The sequence below is a fragment of the Festucalex cinctus genome, chromosome 9 (genome assembly GCF_051991245.1).
Source record: "Festucalex cinctus isolate MCC-2025b chromosome 9, RoL_Fcin_1.0, whole genome shotgun sequence".
NCBI lineage: Eukaryota > Metazoa > Chordata > Actinopteri > Syngnathiformes > Syngnathidae > Festucalex > Festucalex cinctus.
The window spans coordinates 21,830,416-21,857,755 of record NC_135419.1 but is presented as its reverse complement, the minus strand read 5'-3'; the positions used below and the strand labels follow the sequence as shown (position 1 = coordinate 21,857,755).

The window sequence follows — 27,340 nt, the reverse complement described above, 5'->3', positions numbered from 1 at the left end:
TGAATTGTATTTTTGTGTTAGTTTTCGTTGGCTCAAATAACCTTGCTAAGGCAGGACGCAAGAGCAGGATGAACTTTTTGTAAGGTTTAGGTGTGCTGCTTGTGTTGAGGTACTGGGACCCGGGTCCCCGCGCTGACCCCTTTGAGGACATGCGCTACGTTTGGGGAGGTTTCGCCTACCTGCAAGACGTGGTGGAGCAGGCGCTGATCCGAGCTATGACGGGCACCAAAGAGAAGACGGGCGTGTACATCCAGCAGATGCCGTACCCGTGCTACGTGGACGACATGTACGTTGGCAGGCGCCTCCGCCGATGCCGAAACGATGGCCGCGCCTCAACGCCTTGCTTTTGTTTTTCGGCAGCTTCCTGCGCGTGATGAGCCGCTCCATGCCGCTATTCATGACACTGGCGTGGATGTTCTCCGTCTCCATCATCCTGAAGAGCGTGGTGTACGAGAAGGAGGCGCGTCTGAAGGAGACCATGAGGATCATGGGACTGGACAGCGCCATCTTGTGGCTCAGCTGGTTCATCAGCAGCCTGATCCCGCTGCTGATCAGCGCCGGACTGCTGGTGCTGATGCTCAAGGTGCGATCGCGCCGTCTTCGTTTCCAGGCCGCCGCAAAACTAACCTGCTATATCTCCAGCGCTTCTTACATTTTGGCTCAAATACATTTTTTGTCATATTCACACGTTTTTCACATCCACACATCTATCCGTGATTTTCACCTTTGTTTATGTTGTGTGTGCATTTATCATGACTCGGCAAAAATTCAAATCCGCTTGTGAGTTGTCGAATGTGCTTATGTGGCAAGTTGTCACATATTTGCACATTTGGGTTTAGGGTTAAGGGTTCGCCCTTAATTAAACTTCAGCCTCCTCCGTCCACAAGGAGGCGGTGTCACTATCTCCAACGGGAACGAGATGTTGTTGTTTTTTTTTTTTCTCCCATTTGTAGTTTCAAACTGGAAATTGACAAATGGGAAACTTGATCTGATTCTCCGTTACATATGTGTTTCTTTTACACAAGTCAGGAAACAAAAGAATTTGATTCATCCGAATTTACGCTGCCTCGACAAGACCTTCTTCTTCTACTCTTAAATTTTCCTCTTCTTAAGCAGCAGCCGCCAAATAAGTAACACTAGAAGAAGAGTGTCTTCCGAGTGAAGATAAAACAAGCTTTGAGATGATATTTTGTTTGCCGATTGGTGTCACCGAAAGCCATCTTGTGAAGTCAGTTGAAGGCCCAATTCCTGTTTTTCAATTTGAAATGAGAAATGGGAGATGGCTCGTTCCCGTTCAAATATTTGTGGAAGTGAAAAACATAAAAATGTATTTGTGTGAATCACTTTGAGACTAATCGCTCACCTTCTTCTCAGCGCTCTGCTTGATGGTTACCCGTTTGTGCTTGCATCTTGATCGATTGCGGTCTGCTTGTCGATTTGTTGCGGTTCGATTGGGTTTGGTCCGGTGATAATTTCGTCGCCGAAAAATTTTTGTCCTAATTTTCGTCATGGAACTTTTTTTTCCAGATGAAAATGAAATGAAAACTAAAATAGAAGCCATTCATTGAGACCAAAACAAGAACTAAAATTGACTGATAATTTCATCAATGACTAAAACGAAAATAAAAAGAAGACAGTGAGGAAAATTGACACAATCCAATCAGAAGGAACCAAACGCGGGTTGGAGAAAAGACAAACTGTTCACTGCACTTGGTTTCATGTTTAAACATGTTTACATTCATTATACAGCTGTAAGATTAATCGTAAGCAATTTTGCACTTTTTTTTTTATTTAGGTAAAAACGAAGTTCTATTATTGTTAGTTTGATTGAAACAATTATAAAGACACTGTTGTCTTAAATGTGTCTTGCGTGTTAAACTACAGGTACAAATAGGTACGTTATCATTTTCCACATAAAAGTTGAAATGTATGCTGATGGAGAATATCGACTTAAACTGTCAATTCAGTTGACTAAAATTGCTAATTTTTTTGTCGACTAAAATTGCTCGTTTTTTCGTCGACTAAAATTGCTCTTTTTTTTTTGTTGAATAAAATTGGATTACAACTAAAATCCAATCAGATGACTAAATGATGTCTAAAACGTTAAGGTTAGTCAAAAGACTAAAAGTAAGTAAAAAGTCTTGTCAAAATGAAGACAGGTTTGTTCCAATTGGCGCTCGTCCTGTCGATTGCAGTGGTTGGATTGATGTGCTTGATTTTGCTTTTGTGACCGTTGTGTTTCCGCAGAAAGGAAACCTGCTGCCGTACAGCGACACGGGCGTGGTCTTCCTGTTCCTGGCGTCGTTTGCAGTGGTGACCATCACGCAGTGCTTCCTGATCAGCACGGCGTTCGCCCGAGCCAATTTGGCCGCCGCCTGTGGGGGGATCATCTACTTCACGCTCTACCTGCCGTACGTCCTCTGCGTGGCCTGGCAGGACCACATCGGATTTGGCGCCAAAGTCTTTGCGGTAAGAGCGTGTGACGTGACGGGGACGGGGAGTGTTGGACGCACCCGTCTGATCTTGGACCTCCCGCAGAGCCTCCTGTCGCCTGTGGCCTTCGGCTTCGGCTGCGAGTACTTTGCCCTGTTTGAAGAGCAAGGCGTGGGCATCCAGTGGAAGAACCTGCTGGCCAGTCCACTGGAGGAAGACGACTTCAGCCTGCGCACCGCCATCCTCATCATGTACTTTGACGCCTTCCTCTACGGGCTCCTCACCTGGTACATCGAAGCCGTCTTCCCAGGTGACAAGCCTCACGAAAAGCGCCTTTTGACAACATCCAATTTGTCTGTCTTTGTTTCTGAACCGACGCGAGGAAAGTTTCATTTGCATTTCCGCTTGTTTGTTGGAAGCGTGAAAGAATTTGGGTATGTGTGTCAATTTTGAACGCCGAAACAAAATAAGAGCGAGCAATTGAACACAAGTTGATGGAACCAAGAAGCATGATACTTGACAGACAAAAGAAGAATAGAAAGCAAACGAGAATTGAGCGAGCACAAATCTTTTTCCACAAAAGTAACCGTAGCAACTCCAGGGAGCCACGTCGGAGTTCTGTTCCTACGCTAGCGATGTAACCCCAATTTCCCCATTAAAGTCAATATTTACATCAAATATCTAAAATACATTAAAATAAAAAAATAAGATGCTGCCCATGTCCGACTGAAGCCCAAAGTGTTTGCTGATGTTTGTTGGTGTCTCTCCTTTCTGCGCTCTTTTTATGATGTTAAGCTTGGTTTCCATGATAATTGCTTTTCTTTTGGCTGGACCAACATTGATAGAAGATGTCACTTTCTTCTTCTTTGGTGCCATCATGTGGGGAAAAAAAAAAAAGAGGGTGAAAAAGCCCAAGATACTCCCACAAGTGCACAAGTGCTAGCACTAGCTAAGTTAGCTAAATAGCGGACGAGGGGAAAACACTGCAGACAAAATGGTGAACCAGGAGCCAAAATGGCGGACCGGGCGTGACCGTTGTAAAGTCGAAATCCGCCTTAACTCGAGGACTCCATGAATAACAAAGGAAACAAGAAGAGAAAAATAACTTTAGACACAAAAACAATGGAATCTTAGCTGGCCAAGTGAAGAAGCAGCAAAGAAGAAGCGGTGGCAGCGGTCAGCCGTCGAGCTCCAGAACAACGTGACAGATCGTCATGCACAACATCAACATGAGCATGAGGCAACGCCCACCCACACGGCCCGCCCAACCCACAAAACATAAATCCAGGACACCACGGGGTTAAGGTTATTTGAATGAACTAAAACAAACGAAAAAACTACAACTGAAATACAAAAAACTATTTTGTTAATGAAATAAAATAAGAATGAAAATGCTTTTTAATTGAAACTACATTTTATGTTTAAGAAACAAACTAAAACTAACTATAATTGTAGCAAAAATGGCCTTGGTTTTCATCTTTGGTAATTAATTGAATGTATGAGCCTTTGGGGATGATTTGAAATGTGATCATTCAAGTGGATTTATTTTGATATGAACCGTTTGAATAAGGACGTTTGAAAGTGCGTCGCGCAGAAGTGACGTCATCTCGCAGCAGCCAATTGAAAAGCACCAAATGATGACGTCGCTCCCATGCTGTTTTTGAAATATTGCGCAGAAGTCATACACATTTTAAAAAACAAAACTAAAACTAATACTGAAACTAAATAAAACTTAAAAATTAAACATTTATGAAAGAAGTAAAACGAATCAAAACTAACAGAACCACCCTGAAAAGTACGTAATAAGAAGTAACTCAATTTGAAAAAAGCAAATTGAAAAGGAAATGAATGTGTGTGGCAGGCCAATACGGGATTCCTCGTCCGTGGTTCTTCCCCTTCACCAAGTCGTACTGGTTCGGCGAGCAGGAGGGCAAGTCCAACAAGATCCCGCTCAAGCACACAGGAAACGGCGCCGCTGGTGAGAATGCTGACACACCAAAACGCAAAGCCAAACGTTTGCCTGTGAAAATTGCGTGCGTGCGTCCTGTTCTCATCCAGCGGTCTGCATGGAGGAGGAACCGTCTCACCTGCAGCCCGGCGTCTACATCGAGAACCTGGTCAAGGTGTACCGGCGCGGCAGGAAGCCGGCGGTGGACGGCCTGACGCTGGGCTTTTACGAGGGACAGATCACGTCCTTCTTGGGACACAACGGTGCTGGCAAAACCACCACCATGTAAGTCACCACCAGTCTTCATTTTTATCCGCCATTTTCAAATTTCGTTTCACTCCAATTTCAGTCACGCTTGTTCGTTTTGATGACAATTAACCAACCTCATCCCATTTTTATTTTGTCAATTTTTAGCTGACTATAAATGTAGCATTTTTTTTCCTTTATTTTAGTCCAAGAAAACATAGTCTAGTTTTATTCATTAGTATTAATTTTCAATATTTCTATTTATTTATTTATTTTAAATTTATCAAGAAATAAATTAATTTAATTTAATTCATTTAAATTAATAATTTAATTCAAAATGTAAATATTTATATATATATATATATATATATATATATATATATATAAAAAATAACAATATAATTAATACAAAATAATTCTTTAATATATTTTATTTTAGTAAAAATAATTTATTATAATTAATTAATTAATTAAATTATTTCATAAATTAAAAAAAAACATTATAATGAAAGTATATAAGAAAATAGTTTTATAAATTAGTATTAATTTTAGTTTTTAGTCTGGTAAAAATGTGTGTTGACCAAATGATTGTCGTTTAGTTTTTGTTGATGAAATGAACGTACTAGTCTCGACGAGCCGCGTCGGGTTACGTCGGCCTCCGAGGAATGGTAATGGTCAGCGCCGCCTGCAGGTCCATCCTCACGGGCCTGTTCCCACCCACCTCGGGCACCGCCTACATCCTGGGTCGAGACATCCGCACGGAGCTGAGCGCCATCCGGCAGAGTCTGGGCGTCTGCCCGCAACACAACGTCCTCTTCAGCATGTGAGTCGCCATCGAAACATTTTTACGAAAGGCGCCACCCGAGGCCCACGTGCCCTTTGACCCAAGGCTGACGGTGGAGGAGCACATCTGGTTCTACGCTCGCCTGAAGGGCCTGTCGGAGGAACGGGTGAAAAGCGAGACGGAGCAGATCCTGTCCGACACGGGCCTGCCGCACAAGCGCCGGTCCCGGACCAGCACGTTGTCCGGCGGCATGCAGCGCAAGCTGTCGGTGGCCTTGGCCTTCGTCGGGGGTTCGAAGGTCGTCATCTTGGATGAGCCCACGGCCGGGGTGGACCCTTACGCCCGGCGAGGGATCTGGGATCTGCTGCTCAAGTACCGGCAGGGTGAGTTCCCATCATTTGGCCTTGACGACGCTGACGGCGCATGCGTCACACCGCTGACAGCGTTTCCTCCCTCATGAACACATTTATTAGAGTTAATTTCAGGTCATTTCTCATTTCGGTTTGACTTTTGTTTGTTACATTGAGTTAGTTTTCATGAATTTTTACTGTGGTTCTGTTAGTTTACTCATTTAATAAATGCTTAGTTTTTGTTTAGTTTTAGTTTTTTTTTTTTTTTTTTAATGTGTTTTATCCATCCATCCATCCATTTTCTTGACCGCTTATTCCTCACAAGGGTCGTGGAGGGTGCTGGCGCCTATCTCAGCTAGCTCTGGGCAGTAGGCAGGGGACACCCTGGACTGGTTGCCAGCCAATCGCAGTAAATGTGTTTTACTTGTGCGCAATATTTTGATTTTGTTTTTGTTTTTTTTCAATTTAATTTAAGTTTACAAGGTGGTTCTGTTTTTATTTGTTTTAGTTATTTAATAAATGCTTAGTTTTAGTTTAGTTTTAGTTAGTTTCACTATTGCCCTGCGAGTGGCTGACAACCAGTCCGTATTAGTTCAGTCAGTATTAGTTTTAGCTTAAAAAATGTGTATTTTACGCAATATTTTGATTTCCTTTTTTAAATTTAGTTCGTTTTAATTAGTTTTCAGGATGGTTCTGTTTTTATTCATTTTAGTTATTTAATAAATGCATAGTTTTAGTTTAGTTTCCGTATTAGTTTTAGTTCATATATATATATATACATCCATCCATTTTCTTGACCGCTTATTCCTCACAAGGGTCGCGGGGGCTGCTGGCGCCTATCTCAGCTGGCTCTGGGCAGTAGGCAGCGGACACCCTGGACTGGTTGCCAACCAATCGCAGGGCACACAGAGACAAACAACCATCCACACTCACACGGACACCTAGGGACAATTCGGAGCGCCCAATTAACCTGCCATGCATGTCTTTGGAATGTGGGAGGAGACCGGAGTACCCGGAGAAGACCCACGCGGGCACGGGGAGAACATGCAAACTCCACCCAGGAGGGTCCGAGCCTGGACTCGAACCGGAGACCTCAGAACTGGGAAGCGGACGTGCTAACCACTCGACTACCGTGCCGCCCCTCTATATATATATATATATATATATATATATATATATATATATATATATATATATATATATATATATATTACGTTTGTGCAATATTTTGATATATATATATATATATATTACGTTTGTGCAATATTTTGATTTCGTTTTGATTTTTGTGCAATATTTTGATTTCGTTTTGATTTTTGTTTTTTAAATTTAGTTTTAGTGTTCAGGGTGGTTCTGTTAGTTTTTATTAGTTTTAGTTATTTAGTAAATGCTTAGTTTTAGTTTCGTTTTAGTTAGTTTCAGTATTAGTTTTAGTTTTTTTATGTGTATTACTTGTGCGCAATATTTCAAAACCAACATGGGAATGACGTCACTTCTGTGTGACACACTTTCAAACGTCCTTATTCTGGTAGTTCATTTCAAAATAAATGTACTTCAAATCATCCCCAAATACTCATGCATTCAATTAATTACCAAAGACAAAAAACAAGGACATCATTCCTATAATTATAGTTTTCGTTAATTTTGTAAACATCAAATGTAGTTTCAGTTTTCGTTTTTTAAAAAGCATTTTGGTTTTCATTTAAACCCATTTTTTGAATGTGAATTTTTGGGTTGTCGTGAGTTGTGTGAATTAATTTTGTTTGAGGGCGCACCATCATCCTGTCGACGCACCACATGGACGAGGCGGACATCCTGGGTGACCGCATCGCCATTATCTCGCATGGCAAGTTGTGCTGCGTGGGCTCGTCGCTCTTCCTGAAGAACCAGTTGGGGACGGGCTACTACCTGACGCTGGTCAAGAAGGAGCCCCAACCCTCGCTGGCATCCTGCCGCAACTCCTCCGCCACCGGCTCCTTCACGAAGAAGGTGCGTTCGGACGGACGGTCGACAAATTGTGGCCGGCAAGCGGTCACGGCTGGCTTGTGTCGCAGGACGAGAGCGGTTCGGTCAGCAGCAGCGACGCCGGGCTGGGCAGCGAGCAGGAAAGCGACGCCGCCACCGTTGGTGAGCGACTGCTGACCACGCCTTCTTGCCGTGCTTCAACTCTCGCACACTTCTACTTCATATTGTTTTGTATGACAAAGTCTGTATCAGTGGAGGCGGGTGTCTGTGGATCTCACTCTGCTTCATCTATCCTTCCTTCAGTTTTTTTCCTCTGGTCTCTTCAGATCTCCCTAATGTGTTGGACTTTCCAGGTTTCCAGGTGAACGATTTTGTTTGTAACCCTGTGGGTGGCAAGTGGTGTCTGGTTGGTGCTTCATCTTTCTTTCCTTTGATCTTTCCTCTGGTCTCCTGACCTTCTGAACTTCACCACTCTGGTGAGACTCTGAAATAAACGGTTAAGGTAAAGCCTGTGGGATTTTTTTTTTTTATAAGCGCAAACTTGCACAGGCGCAAAAAAAGAGAGCAATGATGATATAACTGTAAGACTGCCAAATGACCAATACTGAGTTCACAAAAAAAATAAAAAATAGTATGACAAACTGTCAATTGTTGCCCATTCGGCATCCATTGCAGCCTGATCGTCCTGGAAGGGGGCTTATCACATTTGTGGTCCCTTGATGGGCTTTTTGAGTTTTTCCTTGCTCTCTTGAGGTTCTTGAGGTCCTTTGAGACTCTTGTGAGTTGAACTCATTTGCTGCCAAAACATATAAATAATTTCTATTTTAAACATTACCAGTCACTCAAAGATGTATTTATAGGGTTTTTGTTTTTTGTTTTTTATGCTAGAGCGTAGAAAAGGCTTTGATGCAGCCTCTCAACTGCAGTGAACGGGTTGAAAAGAATGGTAGTAATTACAAAAAGGGCCAGCAGATGGCAGCAGAGTATAAGAGATCAACCAGGACTATGTTGCAACAAGCTCTTTTCCCCACTTGTTTTAAACAGATTTGTGAATGATGAAACTTAGCTTAGCTTTCTAATGCTCATTGCTACAAAACGAAAAGATAGAAATATACTTTTTTTCTCCTGATGAAAGAAGAGACTCAAATCTTTCTTTTTGTAGGTTCCATGTTTTGATAGCAATAGAATACAATATTGTGTGGGCCTTGCAAAATCAGTCCAAATCCAGTAAACCAGCCACTAGCAAAGGGTTTTGCTTCACTCAAATCAAAATGGCCGCCAGTCAAGGAGTTGAGGGCTATCCAAATAAACTTGACTTGACTTGTCAGCTTCCGCGCTCATCTTTCCTGTGCATGTGTCTTTAGAAAATGTGCAGCCGCCGCCCCCGGTGGATACATCGCAGGTGTGCGGTCTGATCGTGCGCCACATCCCGGCCGCCCGCATGGTGGAGGACCTCGGCCACGAGCTAACCTTCGTCCTGCCGTACTCGGCCGCCAAGGACGGCGCCTTCGTGGAGCTTTTCCGAGAAATGGACGACAGGCTGAGCGAGCTCAACGTCTCCAGTTACGGCGTGTCCGACACCAGTTTGGAGGAGGTGGGACGCACAGCGCGCGACGCCACGCAAAACGTTTCAAGCACCCATTTTTGTTTGTCTGCACAGATTTTCCTGAAAGTGGCGGAAGATCACGGCGTGGACACGGACGTACCCTCGGGTAAGGTCCCGCCGCATCGGACACGCGCGACATGCTCCGTGCTCGGCCGTGCGTGTGCGTTGAAGCGCTGACTGGTTTGCGTGCAGACGGCACGCTTCCCGTGCAGCGGCGCCGACGGACGCACGCCTTCGGAGGAGGTGACCCTCAGAGCTGCCTGAGGCCGCTGACGGACGAGCCTGACGACGAGGACGCCGCGTGTGACGCCGATCCCGGTACGTGTCGCGTCCGTGTCACACTGTTAACGGCGCCGCTCCTAATCGCGCACGTGCGTGTGGCCTTCCAGAGAGTCCAGAAACGGAGCGTTTGACGCGCGTGGGCGGCAAAGGGTCGACCACGGTGAGCGGCTGGAATCTGAGGAAGCAGCAGTTTGTGGCGCTCATGTGGAAGCGGTTCCTTTACGCCCGCCGATCACGCAAAGGATTCTTCGCTCAGGTGGGATCACCCAGCCGTCGTTGCTGCTGCTGCTGCTGATGATGATGATGATGATGATGATGATGATGATGATGATGATGACCGTGCAGATCGTCCTTCCCGCCGTCTTCGTCTGCATCGCGCTGGTCTTCAGTCTCATCGTCCCGCCTTTCGGCAAATATCCCAGTTTGGAGCTGCAGCCGTGGATGTACCAAGACCAGGTCACCTTCATCAGGTACCACACTCAGGATGGAACCATAACGCCAATATCATCATGATACCGCAATATGAAAACTGCCACAATATATCGTTGTCGTCATGTCACCATATTAAAAGCAGCACATCTGTTAAAAAAAAAAGAAAAGAAAAAAAAGTCAGGTTGATTTCCATTTGTGCAGTTGTAGCACCCTCTAGTGGCTAGTTTTTCACAAGGCATATTTGTGCTTATTACAACATGGCCCTGGTTGATCTCTTATATTCTGCTGCCACCTGCTGACTGTTAATAACTACCATTTCTTCAACCGTTCTTTGCAGAGAGAGGCTGCATCAAAGCCTTCTGTATGCTCTAGCATAAAAAAAACATAAAAAAACAAACAAAAAAACATAAATATGTCTTTGGGACACTTAAAACGTAAAATAGAACAGATTTATAGATTTCTGGGAGCAAATGATTTAAAAGCATCTGTTAAGGAAGTCAGGTTGATTTCCATTTGTGCAGTTGTAGCACCGTCTGGTGGCTAGTTTTTTAGTGCAGTTTAATTTTCACAAGGCATGTTTTGTCCCTTTTATGTTTTAAATCCACGCTAATGGTCAGATGAAGGGGAACGGAATATGATTGTGAATCGAGTCAATATGTGGAGGAACTCAATGTGTGCCTGTGCGTATATAGTAATTAAGTGCCTCAATATGAAGTCTTATTAGATTGCAGGTTTTGATATGCATTTCCGTTATGTACAAAAACACAATATTGTGTGTGTGTGTGTGTGTGTGTGTGTTTTTTTTAAGTATGAGCATATTTTTTTTACAATATTGTGACCTTTTTTTGTATCGCCAGCCTCCCCGCAATATCGTGATAATTATGGTATCATGAACTTCATATCATGATAATAATATTGTATTGTGAGGTATGGATATGGTTACATCCCTATATGACACCCGAGACAACTCGCTTGAAATTTTTACAACTTCAATCAGGTTTTTGACAACAGTTGTTTTCATTGCAAAAATACAAATCCAGACAAGTCCGCTCATCAGTATTTAAAAATGTATAAATCCAGCATTTCAACAATCATAAGAATGAATGATTTGGCCGCAGCAGACGTGAAAAATCAGCAACAGTTTGGAAGACTCCCAACAAAGAAATCATGTTGGCGTTTGTCGTGAATTTGGTGTTTGTTGGCCGCCATCTTTGATTTGGTTTGGTTTATTACTTTTGGACATTACAAGTGTAACAAAAAAAAAGTTCAAATCAAATGAAAATTTAAAGGAAGAAAGGAACATTTGCCAACAATAAATTCCATAGGTTACATGTTGAAGGAGTAGGAAGAAGTACACGTACTTATCTAGTCCTACTCGCTATCATATGTACTAACTATACTCACAAATTGTTCCTATACAATAACATAAATATAAAATAAAAACAATAAAAAGTCCCAATGTGCACAGATCATAAAGAAAAGAGAAGAAACCAAAGCAAAATTAAAACTTTGATTTTCTGACAAGGCAACCAAAGGCGACACATTTTTTTGATCGCTTTGGAAGAACTTTTTGCTCTCCTTCAGATGGAATTCAAACATTTTCTATTGTTTCATTGTTTTTTTTTTCCCCACAGTTATGAAAACTGTTTTCATGTTTGTCATTTGCCAATCTGGACTGGATTGAGGCCAAAGTGGCGATTGTAACGAGATGACGTTTGTTTGTGATTGTTTGTTGGTTTGTCAGTGAGGACGCGCCGGCCGACGCCAGCATGCATAAACTTGTGTCGTCCCTTTTGGATCCGCCGGGACTGGGCACGCGCTGCATGCTGGGACATCCCGTTGCGTAAGATCACGCCGGCGCTCGTCTCTGTCACATTTTTCCCGCCACCTGATACGAGCCATGTCCTCCTGCTCGCCACCAGCGAGGCGCCGTGCACGATGGGCGAGGACGACTGGAGTCTCCCGGAGGTGGCAGAGAGCGTCCGGCGGATGTTCGCGTCAGGGAACTGGAGCATGGCCGAGCCGTCGCCCGCCTGCTCCTGCAGCTGCGACGGTCGCAAGAAGATGCTGCCCGAGTGCCCCGCCGGCGCCGGGGGGATGCCGCCGCCGCAGGTAAGCCACGCCCGCGACGATGATGTCATCATCATGGGCAACAAGTGCTCTTTTGCGTCCAGATCAAGTTGAGCTCCAGCGACACGCTGCAGAACCTGACGGGACGGAACATCTCCGACTACCTGGTCAAAACGTACGCGCAGATCATCGGCAAGAGGTATGATGACACGCGCAAAACATTTGGACTCGATGACGACGCGCTCAACTTTTGCTTTTGTGTGGTTCGCAGTTTGAAGAACAAAGTTTGGGTCAATGAGTTCAGGTGAGTTTGCGTGCGCGCTGGTTGGCAGGCACGTTTTAACCGGTGACGATTGACAATGTGACCGACAGGTATGGAGGCTTCTCGTTGGGCGCCAGGAGTACGCAGGTCCTCCCGCCGGCCGACGAAATCGACGACGCCATCCGACGCGTCCGCAAAATCTTCGAAATCACCAAGGTCCGTTTCACCTTACCATCAAATTGATCACTTTTGATCAGCATTATTTTCTTTTTCATTTTTGCCATGATGGAATATTGATCACGACTTGACGCCAATCAAACAGGGAGCTGCAGCTGATCGGTTTCTTGACAATTTGTCGGCCTTCATCAACGGCTTAGACACCAAAAACAACGTCAAGGTGAGCAGAACACTAAGTGTTCATTTCATTTAAGTGTTCTTTTCAATTTGAGTCCAGTTTCAATCACGCTTGTTCATTTTTAATCACAGTTAGTCCATCCCATTTTAATTTAGTCCATTTTTAGTCGACTCTAAATGTAGTTTTTTAGTCTTTATTTTTGTCCAAGAAAACATCATTTTATTTGTCTAGTTTTAGTCAATAAAAACTGTCAACGTTTTAGTCAGGACAAACATTTAACCTTTGAATATTTTGGATCTAAAACAAATTCACATTAATTTTTTTCTCATCTTTTTGATGAAAAACAATTTGACACACAATGACAGTATATCGACAAGTAGCTAAATTCTATAAACCAGTAAGTCAGCATTAGTTAGTGGTCGGATTAACATTATTGTTGGAACGTTATAGTCGCTGGGTTAATGTCATATAATTTACTTTTTTCTTTTTTTTTTTTATATATTTTTGACTGTGAATCCACCTCCTGTCTGCCCCATCTGTTTGTGCATGTTGCACTCACTAGCTGCAAATTTGAAAGGGGGTGTATCACATGACAGATTAGCAGAGACAACATTTGACAAAATCATATCATTTTTGTCTCATTTTTGTTCATGAACTAAAATGTCCATAGATTTTAGTCCAGTTTTTATTCACTCATTTGCTCCCAAAAAAGTGTAAATGCGTGCTATTTGGATGTATTAAGTGTCCCAAAGACGTATTTATATGTTTTTTATGTTTTTTTTTATGCTAGAGCAGGGGTGTCAAACATACGGCCCGCGGGCCGGATCAGGCCCGCAGAGGGGTTTAATCCGGCCCGCAAGACGACTTTGTAAAGTTAAAAAAAAAGAATTGTAATGTCGGACCAATTAATCAACCAGCCACAATCAAATATATAAATTTGTAATTTCACAAGCAGTTCTCAAATGAGTAATGGAACTTGTACACGGAATCGCTGTGGAAGTCATTATTTTACACATAACTTAAAGTTATGGTTTGTTTAAAAAAAAGAAAAAAAAAATATATATATATATATATATATTTTTTTTTTTAAATCATAGACCAACATAAACCTGTTAAATACGACACAAAATTCAATTTCTGGTAACACCAATACATACGACAGGGATTAAAGTCCTTATAACTTCATTAACTGTGCCACACAATGCATTCTGGGAACTACATATATGCAAAACAGGTCGATTTAACACGTCCGGAACGCATACAGACAAAGTATTGCCGCGTTTCTTTTGCATTCGCGTTATTTTTTTAAACAATAGATTACAGTTGCGCTCCATAATTTAGGGCTGGAACAAAAAAATCTGCGTATAATTGATGGCAATTGTTTTTAAGTTATATACCATTATTTTACCAATTCGGCCCGCTTAGTAATATATTTTCCTCCATGCACCTCCAGGCTGAGCTAATATGAGTTTGACACCCCTGTGCTAGAGCATACAGAAGGCGTTGATGCAGCCTCTCAACTGAAGAGAACGGTTGAAGCAATTGTAGTTACTACAAAACAGCCAGTAGGTGGCAGCAGAGTATAAGAGATGGGACATGTTGCAACAAACTTTTTTTCCCCAGTGTTTTCACCAGCAATGTGAATAATGATGAGTCTTAGCTATATTCTAATGCTAATTGCTGCAAAACGAAAGCAGATACAAATATACATTTTTTCCAAATGAAAGAAAATACTCGAATCTTTCTTTTGGTAGGTTCCATTTTTTGATAGCAAAAGAACACAATATTTGCAAAATCAGTACAAATCCAGTCGAACAGCTGGGAGTGAAGGAGATTGCTTCAGTCAAAATGGCCGCCAGTCAGTGCGTTAAGTCAAGTACATTTTTGTATTGTCTTCATTAGTTGATGAAAATGGATGCTGATTTAATCCCACGTATTGTTTATTAATGAAGGTTTTAGTCTAGTCTAGCTTGAGTCCGGTGAAAAATGTGTGTTGATGAAAATATTTTAATTTGATGAAATTGACACTACGACTTGCACCGTTGATTAATTGATTGGTTGATGTATGTGTCAGATCTGGTTCAACAACAAAGGCTGGCACAGCATGGGCTCATTCGTGAATGTGATGAGCAACGCCATCCTGAGGGCCAACCTGCGGCAGGGCCAGGACGCCAGCCGCTTCGGAATCCGAGCCTTCAACCACCCGCTCAACCTCACCAAGGAGCAGCTGTCCCAGGTGGCGCTGTGAGTGCGCACGTATGCACATGCCTGCGCGCGACCCCGCCCCCGTCTCAGCCTGCATCCGCTCCCTCCCCCAGGGTGACCACCTCGGTGGACGTGCTGGTGTCCATCTGCGTCATCTTCGCCATGTCCTTCGTGCCGGCCAGCTTTGTGGTCTTCCTCATTCACGAGCGTGTCAGCAAGGCCAAGCACATGCACTTCATCAGCGGCGTCCACCCGCTCCTCTATTGGGGCGCCAACTTCATCTGGGACATGGTGGGTACCTGCGTCACACTGATCTATATATATGACTGGATAGCCGATAGGTCAAGACTTTTGAGGCCGCCATATTGTTCCTCCCAAGAAACGTTTCTCGATCCAATATAATTTACAGGATCGAACATTTGAGACACTACTTAGTAGAAACAGCATCATCTTTTAGTTTTATCAAACATAAACAAGAGGACATTAGACATTTTACAACTTGCCTTACTTACATGTAGAAATGATATGCTTCATGATGTTTAGTACAGGACGAAACGTATTCTTTTTATTGAAGAATTCTAACTGTAATTCAATAAAAGATGCCTCTAGCAAATCTAATAATGGTGTCTAAGGAACGAAAAAGAAAAAGGGGGTCTTCAAAGTAGCACCTACCATCCACTTATTTTTTTATTTTTTTTTAACTTGTTAAAAAATAGTGACCACCCCAACACAAACGCCCCACCCTGCATCCGAGCTGTATATGTCTCATGTGTACGTATAGCGTATAGTTGATACAGTAGTCTGCTGGCGAGGTGGGAGTAGCAAGATGGCCACCCTTTGACTTCAACAGCTCGCACTGGCGCATATGGGCTAATCGGCTATCCAGTCATATATATATAGGTCAGTGTTGCACGCGTGCGTGCGTGCGTGCTGGCTAACGGTCCGTGTGTGGTGTCGGCAGTGCAACTACGTGGTCCCAGCGACGCTGGTGGTCCTCATCTTCGTCTGCTTCCAGCAGAAAGCTTACGTCTCCTCCACAAACCTGCCCGCGCTCGCTCTGCTCCTCCTGCTCTACGGGTACGCGCACGCACACACACGAAATGGAATGTCAAACATGGCATTAGTGTTTAAATTTAGTCTCAGTTTTAGTCCAGTTTCAATTACACTTGCTAGTTTTTAAATTGAGCATTTTTGTTATTATTTTAGTCCAAGAAAACATAATTTTATTCGTCTAGTTTTAGTCAACAAAAATTGTCAACATTTGAGTCTAGCTTTAGTCAGGACAATCATTTTTCCTCCTGTTTATTTTTTTGTCAGTAGATAATGATTCATATTTCAGATCTAAAACTATTTCATATCAAATTTTCTCTCATCTTTTTGACGGAAAAACAATTGCACACAATTATAGTATATCAACAAGTATTACTATGGCCTGATGCTACTAGCTAGTAAGTTAGCCAGCATTAGTTAGCAGTCGCATTAACATTATTGTTGGAAAGTTATAGACCTTGGATTAATATTACGCTACAACTAGAATTTACTGGGGTTTTTTTGTTTTTTTTTGTTTTTGTTTTTTTAACTTTTCATTGTGAATCCACCTCCTGTCTGTCCCATGTGTTTGCATGTAGTACTCACTAGCTACAGATTTGAAAGGGGGCGTGTCACTGTGGGTCACATGACAGTGTCACACTGACAGACAAAATCATATAATTTTCGTCTCGTTTTTGTTGATGAACTAAAATGTCGATCGATTTTAGTCCAGTTTTTATGAAATGAAGTACATTTTCGTCTCATCTTCATTAGTCGACGAAAATGCAGACTGATTTAGTTCCACTTATTGTTTATTAATAAGGGTTTTAGTCTAGTCTAGTTTTAGTCTGGTGAAAAATGTGTGTTAACGAAAATATTTTTGTTGAGTTTTTGTTGACGAAATGAACAGGACGTGGCATGGTGGCCAAGGTTATTCTAGTTAACTAAAATTAATGAAAAAACTCACATTTAAAAGGCAACTTCGTTAACAAAATAAAATGAAATTGCTTTTTAAAACATAAAAACTATCTGAAACTACCTTTTATGAACTAAAACTATAATAATAGCAAAAATATCCTTAGTTTTCGTCTTTGGTAATTCATTTCATGCATCAGCCTTTGGGGATGATTTTACAAAATGATTTTAAGTCGATTTATTTTTATATTGACCTGAATAAAGACGTTTGAAGGTGTGTCACACAGAAGTGGCGTCATATCGCAGCAAACAATAGATAAGCACCAAAAGATGATGTCACTCCTATGCTGTTTTTTTTTTTTTAATGATTGCACACAAGTAATACGCATTTTAAAAAAAAAACTAAAACTAATACTGTAACTAAAACTAAACTGAAACAAAGCATTTATTAAATAACGAAAACTAATAAAAACTAACAGAGCCAACCTGAAAATGAATTAAAACTAAATTTAAAAAAACAAAACTCAAAACGAAATCAAGACTAACTCAAATGAAAAATTCCAAAACTATAATAACCCTGATGTTGTCGCAGGTGGTCGATCACGCCGCTGATGTACCCAGCGTCGTTCGTCTTCAGCATCCCCAGCACGGCCTACGTGGTCCTCACCAGCGTCAACATCCTGATCGGCATCAACGGCAGCATCTCCACCTTCGTCATGGAGCTCTTCGGCAGCCATGTGAGACCGCCGGTTGCCGCTGGTCGCCGCCGCACGCCGTCTTGCTAACGCGCTAACGTGCTACGGCAGGAGATCGGCGGCATCAACGACATCCTGAAGAACGTGCTGCTGGTCTTCCCTCACTTCTGCTTGGGCCGAGGCCTGATCGACATGGTGAAGAACCAGGCCATGGCCGACGCGCTGCAGAGATTTGGTAAACGCCGGAAAACGTGCACACTCACGTGCGCGCGTGCGGAGAGTGACGCGTGCGTGTGTGCGTGCGTGTGGCGTCAGGTGAGAACAGGCTGCGCTCGCCGCTGGAATGGGACATGGTGGGAAAGAATTTGTTCGCCATGGCGCTGGAGGGCGTGGTCTTCTTCATCATCACCGTCCTCATCCAGTTCCGATTCTGCGTCAAGCCCAGGTGAGACTGCTTCCGCGCACGGCGGCAGGTGTGAGTGCGGCAGGTGACGTTTTGCGCACAGGCCAGCGAGTGGCGTGAGCGACGCGGGCGCCCCAGGGCAGGAAGACGAGGACGTGGCTCGCGAGAGGCAGCGCATCGTCCACGGACTCGGACGCGGGCACATCCTGGAACTGCGACAGCTCACCAAGGTTCGTCTTCACGTGCGCGCGTGCGTGCGCGACTGCGCGTCCGCAGGTGACGTCACTCGCTCGCTTTCCACCCTGCAGGTGTTCAAAAGCAAACAGAAACCGGCGGTCGATCGGCTCTGCGTCGGGATTCCTCCTGGCGAGGTTTGTTACGCACGCTCACACACCTGGCCAGGTGCAGTCGTCGTCGTGTGCGTGTAAAGCGTAATGCGTGTGCGTGTTTGTGCAGTGTTTCGGCCTGCTGGGCGTGAACGGCGCCGGCAAGACCACCACCTTTAAAATGCTGACGGGCGACACCACCGTGACCAGTGGGGAGGCCTTCCTGGCTGGCAAGAGGTCAGCAGCTCAAAGTTGACCTCTCCAGGTCACGCATGCGCTAACTAGCGATGTAGCCATAACTAAACATCACAATACCATATTATCACAATATGGAGATCACCATATGATCATCATCATCATATTGTGGGGAGGTTGGCGATATAAAAAAAAAAAAAAAAGGTCACAATATTATAAAAAAAAATGAGGTCATACTTAAAAAACAAAACAAAAACAAAAAAACAATATTGTGTTTTTGTACATTACAGCAATGAAAAATATTATAAATATTATATATAAAATATATATAAATATCTAATATATTTTGAAGCACGAATGCAAGCGCATAATTTTTCCTCCACGTATTGACTCGCTTCACAAATATATTACGCTCCTTTTTACCTGACCAGTAATGTAAGTTTGAAACATAGAAGGGCCAAAACATGCCTTGTAAAAATTTAACTGCACTTAAAAACTAGCCACCAGGGGGCGCTACAACTACACAAATGGAAATCAACCTGACTTTTTGAACAGATGTGCTGCTTTTAACTCATTTGCTCCCAAAAACATTTAAAAACGTTCTATATTAAACATTACCAGTGTCCCAAAGATGTATTTATACATTTCTTTATTTTCTTTTTATGCTAGAGCATACAGAAGGCTTTCATGCAGCTGATGGCTGCCATTCAATCAGTTAATATGATGACATGATGACGACGACGATGATATATTGTGGCCGTTATAATATCACGATATTGGCGTTATGGTTTACATAGCACACCTAACACGCTAACGCGCTACCGCCCATCAGCATCCTGCGAGAGCTGGATCAGGTGCACCGCAACATGGGCTACTGCCCGCAGTTTGACGCCGTTAACGAGCTGCTGACCGGACGCGAGCACCTGGAGCTGTACGCCATCTTGCGAGGAGTTCCTGGCAAGGAAGTGTGCGACGTGAGTGGCCGGTCGGTCGGTCGGTCGATGTTGACACGTGACGGTGACGGTGCGACCCATCAACAGGTGGCAGAGTGGGGCATCCGCAGATTGGGCCTACTCAAGTACGCCGACAAGGCGGCGGGAAGTTACAGCGGCGGCAACTTGCGCAAACTGTCCACCGCCATGGCGCTCATCGGCGCGCCGCCCGTCGTCTTCCTGGTGAGTCAGGCAACACGCCCAACACTGAAAATGAAGCACAACTTGATCCTTCTCCTCATTTTCTATCCAAAACCACGTTAGAGCCCCCAAATATTGTTGTGGCCAATGAGAAATTGTCCCGTCCCAGCAGCTTCCTTCCTCTTTGACCTTTTGCGCCATCCATTTGCTAACTTACCGTCGCTGTAGCCTAGCAACTCAAAGACACGCACGTGTGTTCATTTCATCAATGAAAACTAAACAAAAAATCATTTCGTCAACGCACATTTTTCACCAGACTAAAACTAGACTAGACTAAAACCCTCATTAATAAACAATAAGTGGGACTAAATCAGTATGTGTTTTTATCGACTAATGAAGATGAGACCAAAATGTATTTCACTTCATAAAAACTGGACTCAAATCTATAAACATTTTAGTTCATCAACAAATACGAGACAAAAATTATATGATTCTGTTAAAAAAAAAATAATAATCAATGGCTGTAATGTTCCAACAGTAATGTTAATCCAACCGCTAACTAATGTTTGCTAACTTACTAGCTCATAGCATGGAGCCATAGTAGCCACTTGTTGATATACTCTAATTGTGTGTCAAGTTGTTTTTCATCAAAAAGATGAGAGAAAAATTGATGTGAAATGGTTTTATATCCGAAATGTTCAACATTATCTGCTGGCAAAAAAAAAAAAAAACATAGAGGTTTGTTGTTGTTCTGACTACAATGAGACTAAAACGTTGATAGTTTTTGCTGACTAAAACTAGACCAATAAAATGACGTTTTCTTGGACTCAAATAAAGACTAAAATGCTCGATTTATAGTCGACTAAAAATAGACTAAATAAAAACAGGATGGGATGGATTAAATTAAATATGATATAAGCTAACAAAGGCGGCACGGTAGTCGAGTGGTTAGCACGTCCGCTTCCCAGTTCTGAGGTCTCCGGTTCGAGTCCAGGCTCGGACCTTCCTGGGTGGAGTTTGCATGTTCTCCCCGTGCCCGCGTGGGTCTTCTCCGGGTAATCCGGTCTCCTCCCACATTCCAAAAACATGCATGGCAGGTTAATTGGGCGCTCCGAATTGTCCCTAGGTGTGCTTGTGAGTGCGGATGGTTGTTCGTCTCTGTGTGCCCTGCGATTGGCTGGCAACCAGTTCAGGGTGTCCCCCGCCTACTGCCCAGAGCCAGCTGAGATAGGCGCCAGCAGCCCCCGCGACCCTTGTGAGGAATAAGCGGTCAAGAAAATGGATGGATGGATAAGCTAACAAGCGTGATTGAAACTGGACTAAAACTGAGATGAAATTTGAAAATGGTGGCTAAAAAATGAACACTATCACGCCCGTGTGTGATTGGCACTTTGGAATGACTTGGCCTGCCCAGCCGAGTTGGGGCCGACTTTCGTCCTGGGCTGCTTTTTTTGTTTTGTTTGTTTTTTTGTGTTTTGTTTGTTTTTTTTGTTTTGTTTTTTTGACTGTTCACCATGAATCCACCTGTCCCATGTGTTTGTGCATGTTGCACTTGCTAGCTGCAGATTTGAATGGGGGCGTGTCACTGTGGGTCACATGACAGATTCGCAGAGACAAGATTTGACAAAATCAGATCATTTTCGTCTCGTTTTTGTTCATGAAATAAAATGTTCACAGATTTGAGTCCAGTTCTTATGAAATGAAGTACATTTTTGTTTGTCTTCATTAGTCGCTGAAAATGCAGACTGATTTATTGTTCTTTAATGAGGGTTTAAGTCTAGTCTAGTTTGAGTCCAGTGAAAAATGTGTTGACAAAATAATTTGTATTTAGCTTTTGTCAATGAAATTAACCGTACTAACGGCATCAACTTTGACACAACAAAAAGCTGCTAATGGTTTTTTTTTCTTTTGTTTTTTTTTTTAAGCTTACATTAGCGACTTAGCAGGCCTCCGTCTAGCTCGGAGTTAGTTGCTGATTGAAAGTGGTTGATTGCAGTTTTGTGAATGTATTTCTCTCTCCGCGCTTGAGGTTGCATTTCGGCGTACCTAACCCCGGCTGTTTCCGTGGTAACAGGACGAGCCCACCACGGGCATGGACCCCAAAGCCCGCCGAGCGCTGTGGAACTGCATCCTGAGCGTCATCAAGGAAGGACGCTCCGTCGTGCTCACCTCGCACAGGTGACAAGCCCACCTGTCCGCTCACCTCCACCTCACCTTCTTTGCGTCTCCTCGTACTTCTCTTGCCTCTCCTGGCCGGCCCTTTCGTCTCCTCTCATCTCCTTGCGACGTGTCCTTCCTCATCTTTTTGCTTCCTTTTCCTGTGTCTGTTTCCTGGGAACGTTTCAAGAAACAGTGTGTGGAAATGTTTGCCATCTAGTGGTGATCTAATAGAATGCAACCACCTCACCTGAACATGTCATGCGTGGCGCCACCTATGGGATACAGTTGGCCATTACAAATGTACCTTCATATGATAGAATGCTCAGCATATATGAGTACACGGCCTTCGGAAAAGACTTCATGGAATATTTAATATATTAAATATACAATTTCCAAAATTTTGACAAAAACGTTTTCTGTCGAATATGCGCTTAACTCACAACATGAAAGTAAGGTTGTCATAGAATACATAGATTACAAAATCTTCAGTTTAATCCAATTAACTAATTAAAAAAAAAACAAAAAAAATGCATCCCATAACAAAAACGGCGACGTCTCGTTTTTTTTTTTTTTTTATGGCCTCCATGAGTGTTATGGATCGCAACTTGTCTGCAATGAACAAGTTGTCAGTGTTTTTTTTTTTTCAGGGTCTACTTGCTTAAAGGTGTACTTACAAACCTGTTGGGGCATACTCATTTATGCTGAGCACTATATATATATATATATATATTTTGCATATGATTTGAGTTGGATGCATGTCAGTTTATACACTTACACTTGTGGTAAATGTGCAAGTTGGAGATGAATGCACATGGCCGCCATGTTGGAATCTTCTCCAAAACGGTGCAGATCGTTTGCGACGGACAAAACGGCCTCAAAGCTGAGAGGCGATATTTATTAACCAGATAAAAGTTTTCTGGAATCTTTCACATATTTTCATTTCTCTTGAGTTTTTGAAGGATTGGCTATTGTTTCACTTTCACTTTTTTTTAGCAGATGGGGAAAAAAGTTCAAAGCTTAAATTATTAAAAGTCCAACAGAAACTAGTGAAGCTTTTTACTACTTTAATTGTTTGCATAACATTTTTAATACATTTGATCAAATTGCATTAAAAAAAATCAATTTCACTTCACTTCTAGACAACCAAATCAAGTTTGCTGCTAGTATTCTTAATGTGAATTTCAAAAACAAAAACTCTCCAAAAAAAGAAAGTCAGCTGTCCATTTACAAGATGTTAACATTTTTATTGATTCATTAAAGGGATAGTAATGACTAATTGAACCATTTTCAGCAGTCAAAAGTTCATATTTTCGTCTATAATTAGTGTGGTAACGTCATTGTTTTTCATATACAATGAATACCTTTTCAAAAGTAATTTTTCTACTTGCTGTTGACTGATGATGACATCACCTGTGCTGAAGAAGTAGGTCACGGCCAATCGTGGCTCACCTGTTTTCTGGGTTTGGTCAGTAAACTGAGCCATGATTGGTCGTTACCTACTTCCTCAACACAAATGACTTTTTAAAGGTATTAATTGTACATGAAAAATAATTAAGTTACCACATTAATTATTGCCAAAATATTCACTTTTGACTGCTGAAAATGGTACAATGAGTCAAGTAAGCCTATAAACAGTTTTCTTCCCTTACCTGGGGTTAAACTGTAAAAAAAAAAAAAGTTGCTGAATGTTGTAAATTGTTTCCTCAAATGAAGTCATTGATTTGCAAAACTGCTCCACAAGAAAAAAATATATTGAGCCTTGTAACAGTCCAAAATGTCGACCGCATTGATTTTTTTTCTTCGCATTGAAATTTCAACCAACACGATGAATGCGTTCATTGTAAGTCTAAGTCAACAACCAATTTCCACTCCTTTCTAACACACTTCAACGTCTCCAACAGCGCCAACTGCTGGCTAGGAATACTCACTCCATGACACTTTTTTTTTTTTTTTTTTTAATCAAAGTACCTGAAGGGTTGAACTATGGACTGTACTCACCCCTCCACTGTGTGTGCGTGCGTGTGTGCGTGTGTCAGCATGGAGGAGTGCGAGGCCTTGTGCACCCGCATGGCCATCATGGTCAACGGCAGGTTCAAGTGTCTGGGCAGCGTCCAACATTTGAAGAACAGGTAAGATGCGAACGCACACACATCGTGACAAAATGAAACGTGGGCCGATATCATGGTGGGGAGGCGTGGCCAACACCTCCGCTTCCTTTAGCAGTCAGACCACTGACCTGTTCATATGACTGGATAGCCGATAGCCCGTATATGCCCATGCAAGCGGTGAAGTCACAGGGCGGCCATCTTGCTACTCCCATCTCGTCAGCAGACTACTGTATCAACTATACGCTATACATACACATGAGTCTAAGTACTTTCTCAAATATTCTCCAGTTTCAATACTGTAAATGTATGGCAAGAAACATTTCTTGGGAGGAGCAATTTGGTGGCCTCCCCACCTCAAAAGTCTTGGCCTATCAGCTATCCAATTATAGATATAAATCAGTGGGTTGGACAAGAAAAAAAAGTGAAGCTCTGTTAACGACAAAGTTTGTAACGTGGTGGGTGGGTCAGGTTCGGTGACGGCTACACCATCGTGCTGCGCGTGGCGGGTCCGGAGCCGCAGCTGGCGCCGGTCATCAAGTTCATGGAGAGCGAGCTGAGCGGCAGCACGCTGAAGGAGAAGCACCGCAACATGCTGCAGTACCAGCTGCCGTCGGCGCGATGCTCACTGGCCAACGTCTTCCTGGCGCTCTCCGCCAACAAGCGCGCGCTCCGCATCGAGGACTACTCCGTCACGCAGACCACGCTCGACCAGGTGAGACGCGCACCTGCATCGCCGTTCGCTTCAAACAATATCCTTCCACTTGACATTTGGATTCCTTTTTTGAGCGCTCGCTTGTTTGAAAAACGCTTTTTCTTCAATTTCAAAACACTTTCAGTACAATTTCCAACAAGCAGGGACCGTGTATTAGGGCCACGTATACATTATTATTATTATTATTATTATTATTATTATTATTATTATTATTATTATTATTATTAGAGGGTGGGGGCAATATGGCGAGGAAAAAAAAGTGGCAAATTAGAGAGTTTAGAAAGTGGCAAATTTGCAACGCACAGCCTGAGGATCAAACATTTAAGTTCATTTTTTTCAAATGTATATTTACTTGTATATTTATGTTTCCAGAGTTATTATTTACACATCCATTATTTTTTTTTGTTTTTTTTGGTTCAAGTATCTAAGTTGATGTGTTGAATGTGTTGCTCTCTGTCATTCACTTGCATTGACCGCAAGTCAATGCTCGCTTCTGATTGGTTCGATCTCGTCAGCTGATAGAGGATCAGGAAGTGTTGGTGCTCGAGTTGTCTACGACGATTAAAGTTTAAATGAAGAATGAATCCGTCTCCATCATGCCTTTTCATTTGAGAAACAGTACTGTTAACCACCAACCAATCCTCAAATGAATTCCACTATAGCTACGCTACATGGATTTCTCATAAGTTTATGAGGTTTTTTTTCTTGCAAATTTGCCACTTGCGACTTTTTTTCTCGTCATATTGCCCCCGCCCTCTAAAAAAAAAATATTTTGATTTGGCCCTCATACGCCATCATACAAGCTTGACCACACAAATGTTGCAGTTACACTTTAGGCCAGAGGTGGCAGTCAGAAAAAAAAACAAAAAAAAAACTCCACAATGCACCGATGCTCATATATCCATCGAACATCTCGATTTCTTTGTCAGCTTGCAAAATGCATTTGTGACTTCGAGACAAACATCATCCTGATCTTTTTACATCCTCTAGATTAAAAAATATATAAAAAATTCCATGTATGAGAGCACTTGTGACCTTGTGTCACATTGGGGCAGATGAAGGCCCGAAAGTGAAGGGATGCAAAAGTCCATCACGGCCAATGCTGATGGATCTGGAGGCGCTTTTCTATTGGCTGCCACCGGATGACATCATCTCACACGCAGTTAAACCACTCCCACAACAACCTTACGGCTAATGGATAGTGGCTAATGGCTAACGGCCATAGGCCTACTGCCCACATGAAAACCTTTCAAAGGCTCACCGCTGAAAATTGTTGACATTATTTTGCGCTATTGTCAAGTCAATCATTGTTAGCTTGGAAAATGTCTTGTCACTTGTTGATTTCTTCAATTGTTATTTTCTTTTGTTCAATGAATGAACCCACCCAACCCCCCACCCCCAAATTTGGTGACTTGTTGTAAAACAACACACACGCAGGTGTGACATGCTTGTGTTTTGCGTGTCAGGTGTTTGTGAACTTTGCCAAGGACCAAAGCGACGACTACCACTCCAAAGACATCCCCCCTTCCTCTTCCTTGACAAAGTGGCGGCGGCGGGGGGGCGCGAGCGCAGCCCCGGTGGACCTGGCTCAGGTGGCCCCGCCCACAGAGAGCATCATGTGAGCGGAGCGCGTCACGCGACGGATCACGGGACACGATTGACCGCCGTCCAAGCTGAGCGGAAGCCCGTCGACTCTCAGGCGCAAACGACTTCCGCGGGTGTGCGTGGCCTGGCTGCACGGCAGAAGAGGGGGGGGGAAAAACTTGAAGCGGCGCCAGCGCGCGGCCGCCATCTTCTTTTTGAGGTGGTGTCGAGTCGTGCGCGTCCATGAAGATTCCAAATCATTTCAAATCAGCGTCTTTCTTTTATTTATGTTTGTTCCACTGCCAATCCGAGAGATGATGATTTTTTTTAAAGAAACAAAAAAAAATTGAAAATGTCTCACTGTTGCTCTTTTCTTTTATAAAAACAAACGTGACACCAAATATCCAAAACCTTTTCATCGTTTGCTCCAAACAAAAACAAAAGTTTTATAATGGTGTCATTACAAAACAATATACTGTACAAATACAAACTCAATTATGGAAATTTACACTCATAATGTGAACAATTTTTTAAATCAATCTTTATGATACAAAAAAATGCCAGTTAATTAAAAATCGAAAAATAGCCAGTAGCCCGACACACCAGTGCAAGCCGTTGAAGTCACAAGGCGGCCATCTTGTTACTCTAACGTGCCAGCAGACTACTGTATTAACGATAAGCTATACGTACAGATGAGACAGATACAGCTCATAGGCATTTATAGTAGAAAGCCGGGGCCGGGGTTGGTCACTATTTTTTAACAAGTAAAAAAAAAACAAGTGGACAGTATGTGGTGTTTTGAAGACCCCCTGGCCTTTTTTCTCTTTTATTGCTCAGTTCCTTAGAGCCCAATATTAGATTTGGCAGAGGCATCTTTTGTTGAATTACAGTTCGAATTCTTACATAAAAATAATAATTATAATAATACAAGTTTTCTCCTATACTAAACATCATGAAGCATATAATTAATACATGTATTTAAGGCAAGTTGTAAAATGTCTGAAGTCCTCTTGATTTTGTTTAATACATTTAAAACACCATAAATCATGCTGTTTCTACTAAGTAAGTACTGTTTCAAATATTCTCCAATTTGGGTACTGTAAATGTATACCGAGAAATGTTTCTTGGGAGGAGCAATATGG

General features: G+C 42.7%; 1 protein-coding gene across 2 annotated transcripts in view; it reads left to right on the top strand.

Annotated features, from left to right (window-relative positions):
- Positions 1 to 26,551, top strand: part of abca1b (ATP-binding cassette, sub-family A (ABC1), member 1B) — a 54,697-nt gene extending 28,146 nt beyond the window's left edge. Inside the window, exons 14-49 of one of the 2 annotated variants that reach the window (XM_077532807.1) lie at positions 110 to 286; positions 361 to 583; positions 2,248 to 2,469; positions 2,539 to 2,743; positions 4,295 to 4,411; positions 4,492 to 4,666; positions 5,319 to 5,450; positions 5,517 to 5,794; positions 7,530 to 7,750; positions 7,816 to 7,888; positions 9,091 to 9,320; positions 9,387 to 9,438; positions 9,525 to 9,650; positions 9,722 to 9,870; positions 9,960 to 10,084; positions 11,791 to 11,889; positions 11,969 to 12,158; positions 12,221 to 12,315; positions 12,388 to 12,420; positions 12,489 to 12,594; positions 12,701 to 12,775; positions 14,808 to 14,977; positions 15,052 to 15,229; positions 15,900 to 16,015; positions 17,475 to 17,619; positions 17,689 to 17,812; positions 17,893 to 18,022; positions 18,084 to 18,210; positions 18,289 to 18,351; positions 18,437 to 18,543; positions 19,334 to 19,475; positions 19,542 to 19,676; positions 21,709 to 21,812; positions 23,831 to 23,923; positions 24,371 to 24,614; positions 26,081 to 26,551. In XM_077532807.1, coding sequence (XP_077388933.1) covers positions 110 to 286; positions 361 to 583; positions 2,248 to 2,469; positions 2,539 to 2,743; positions 4,295 to 4,411; positions 4,492 to 4,666; positions 5,319 to 5,450; positions 5,517 to 5,794; positions 7,530 to 7,750; positions 7,816 to 7,888; positions 9,091 to 9,320; positions 9,387 to 9,438; positions 9,525 to 9,650; positions 9,722 to 9,870; positions 9,960 to 10,084; positions 11,791 to 11,889; positions 11,969 to 12,158; positions 12,221 to 12,315; positions 12,388 to 12,420; positions 12,489 to 12,594; positions 12,701 to 12,775; positions 14,808 to 14,977; positions 15,052 to 15,229; positions 15,900 to 16,015; positions 17,475 to 17,619; positions 17,689 to 17,812; positions 17,893 to 18,022; positions 18,084 to 18,210; positions 18,289 to 18,351; positions 18,437 to 18,543; positions 19,334 to 19,475; positions 19,542 to 19,676; positions 21,709 to 21,812; positions 23,831 to 23,923; positions 24,371 to 24,614; positions 26,081 to 26,236 — 5,137 coding nt within the window. In that variant the 3' untranslated portion in view covers positions 26,237 to 26,551. Of the gene's footprint in view, positions 1 to 109; positions 287 to 360; positions 584 to 2,247; positions 2,470 to 2,538; positions 2,744 to 4,294; positions 4,412 to 4,491; positions 4,667 to 5,318; positions 5,451 to 5,516; positions 5,795 to 7,529; positions 7,751 to 7,815; positions 7,889 to 9,090; positions 9,321 to 9,386; positions 9,439 to 9,524; positions 9,651 to 9,721; positions 9,871 to 9,959; positions 10,085 to 11,790; positions 11,890 to 11,968; positions 12,159 to 12,220; positions 12,316 to 12,387; positions 12,421 to 12,488; positions 12,595 to 12,700; positions 12,776 to 14,807; positions 14,978 to 15,051; positions 15,230 to 15,899; positions 16,016 to 17,474; positions 17,620 to 17,688; positions 17,813 to 17,892; positions 18,023 to 18,083; positions 18,211 to 18,288; positions 18,352 to 18,436; positions 18,544 to 19,333; positions 19,476 to 19,541; positions 19,677 to 21,663; positions 21,813 to 23,830; positions 23,924 to 24,370; positions 24,615 to 26,080 lie in introns of those variants that run through there. The other variant, XM_077532808.1, reaches the window with a different exon arrangement.
- Positions 26,552 to 27,340: the final 789 nt, after the last annotated feature.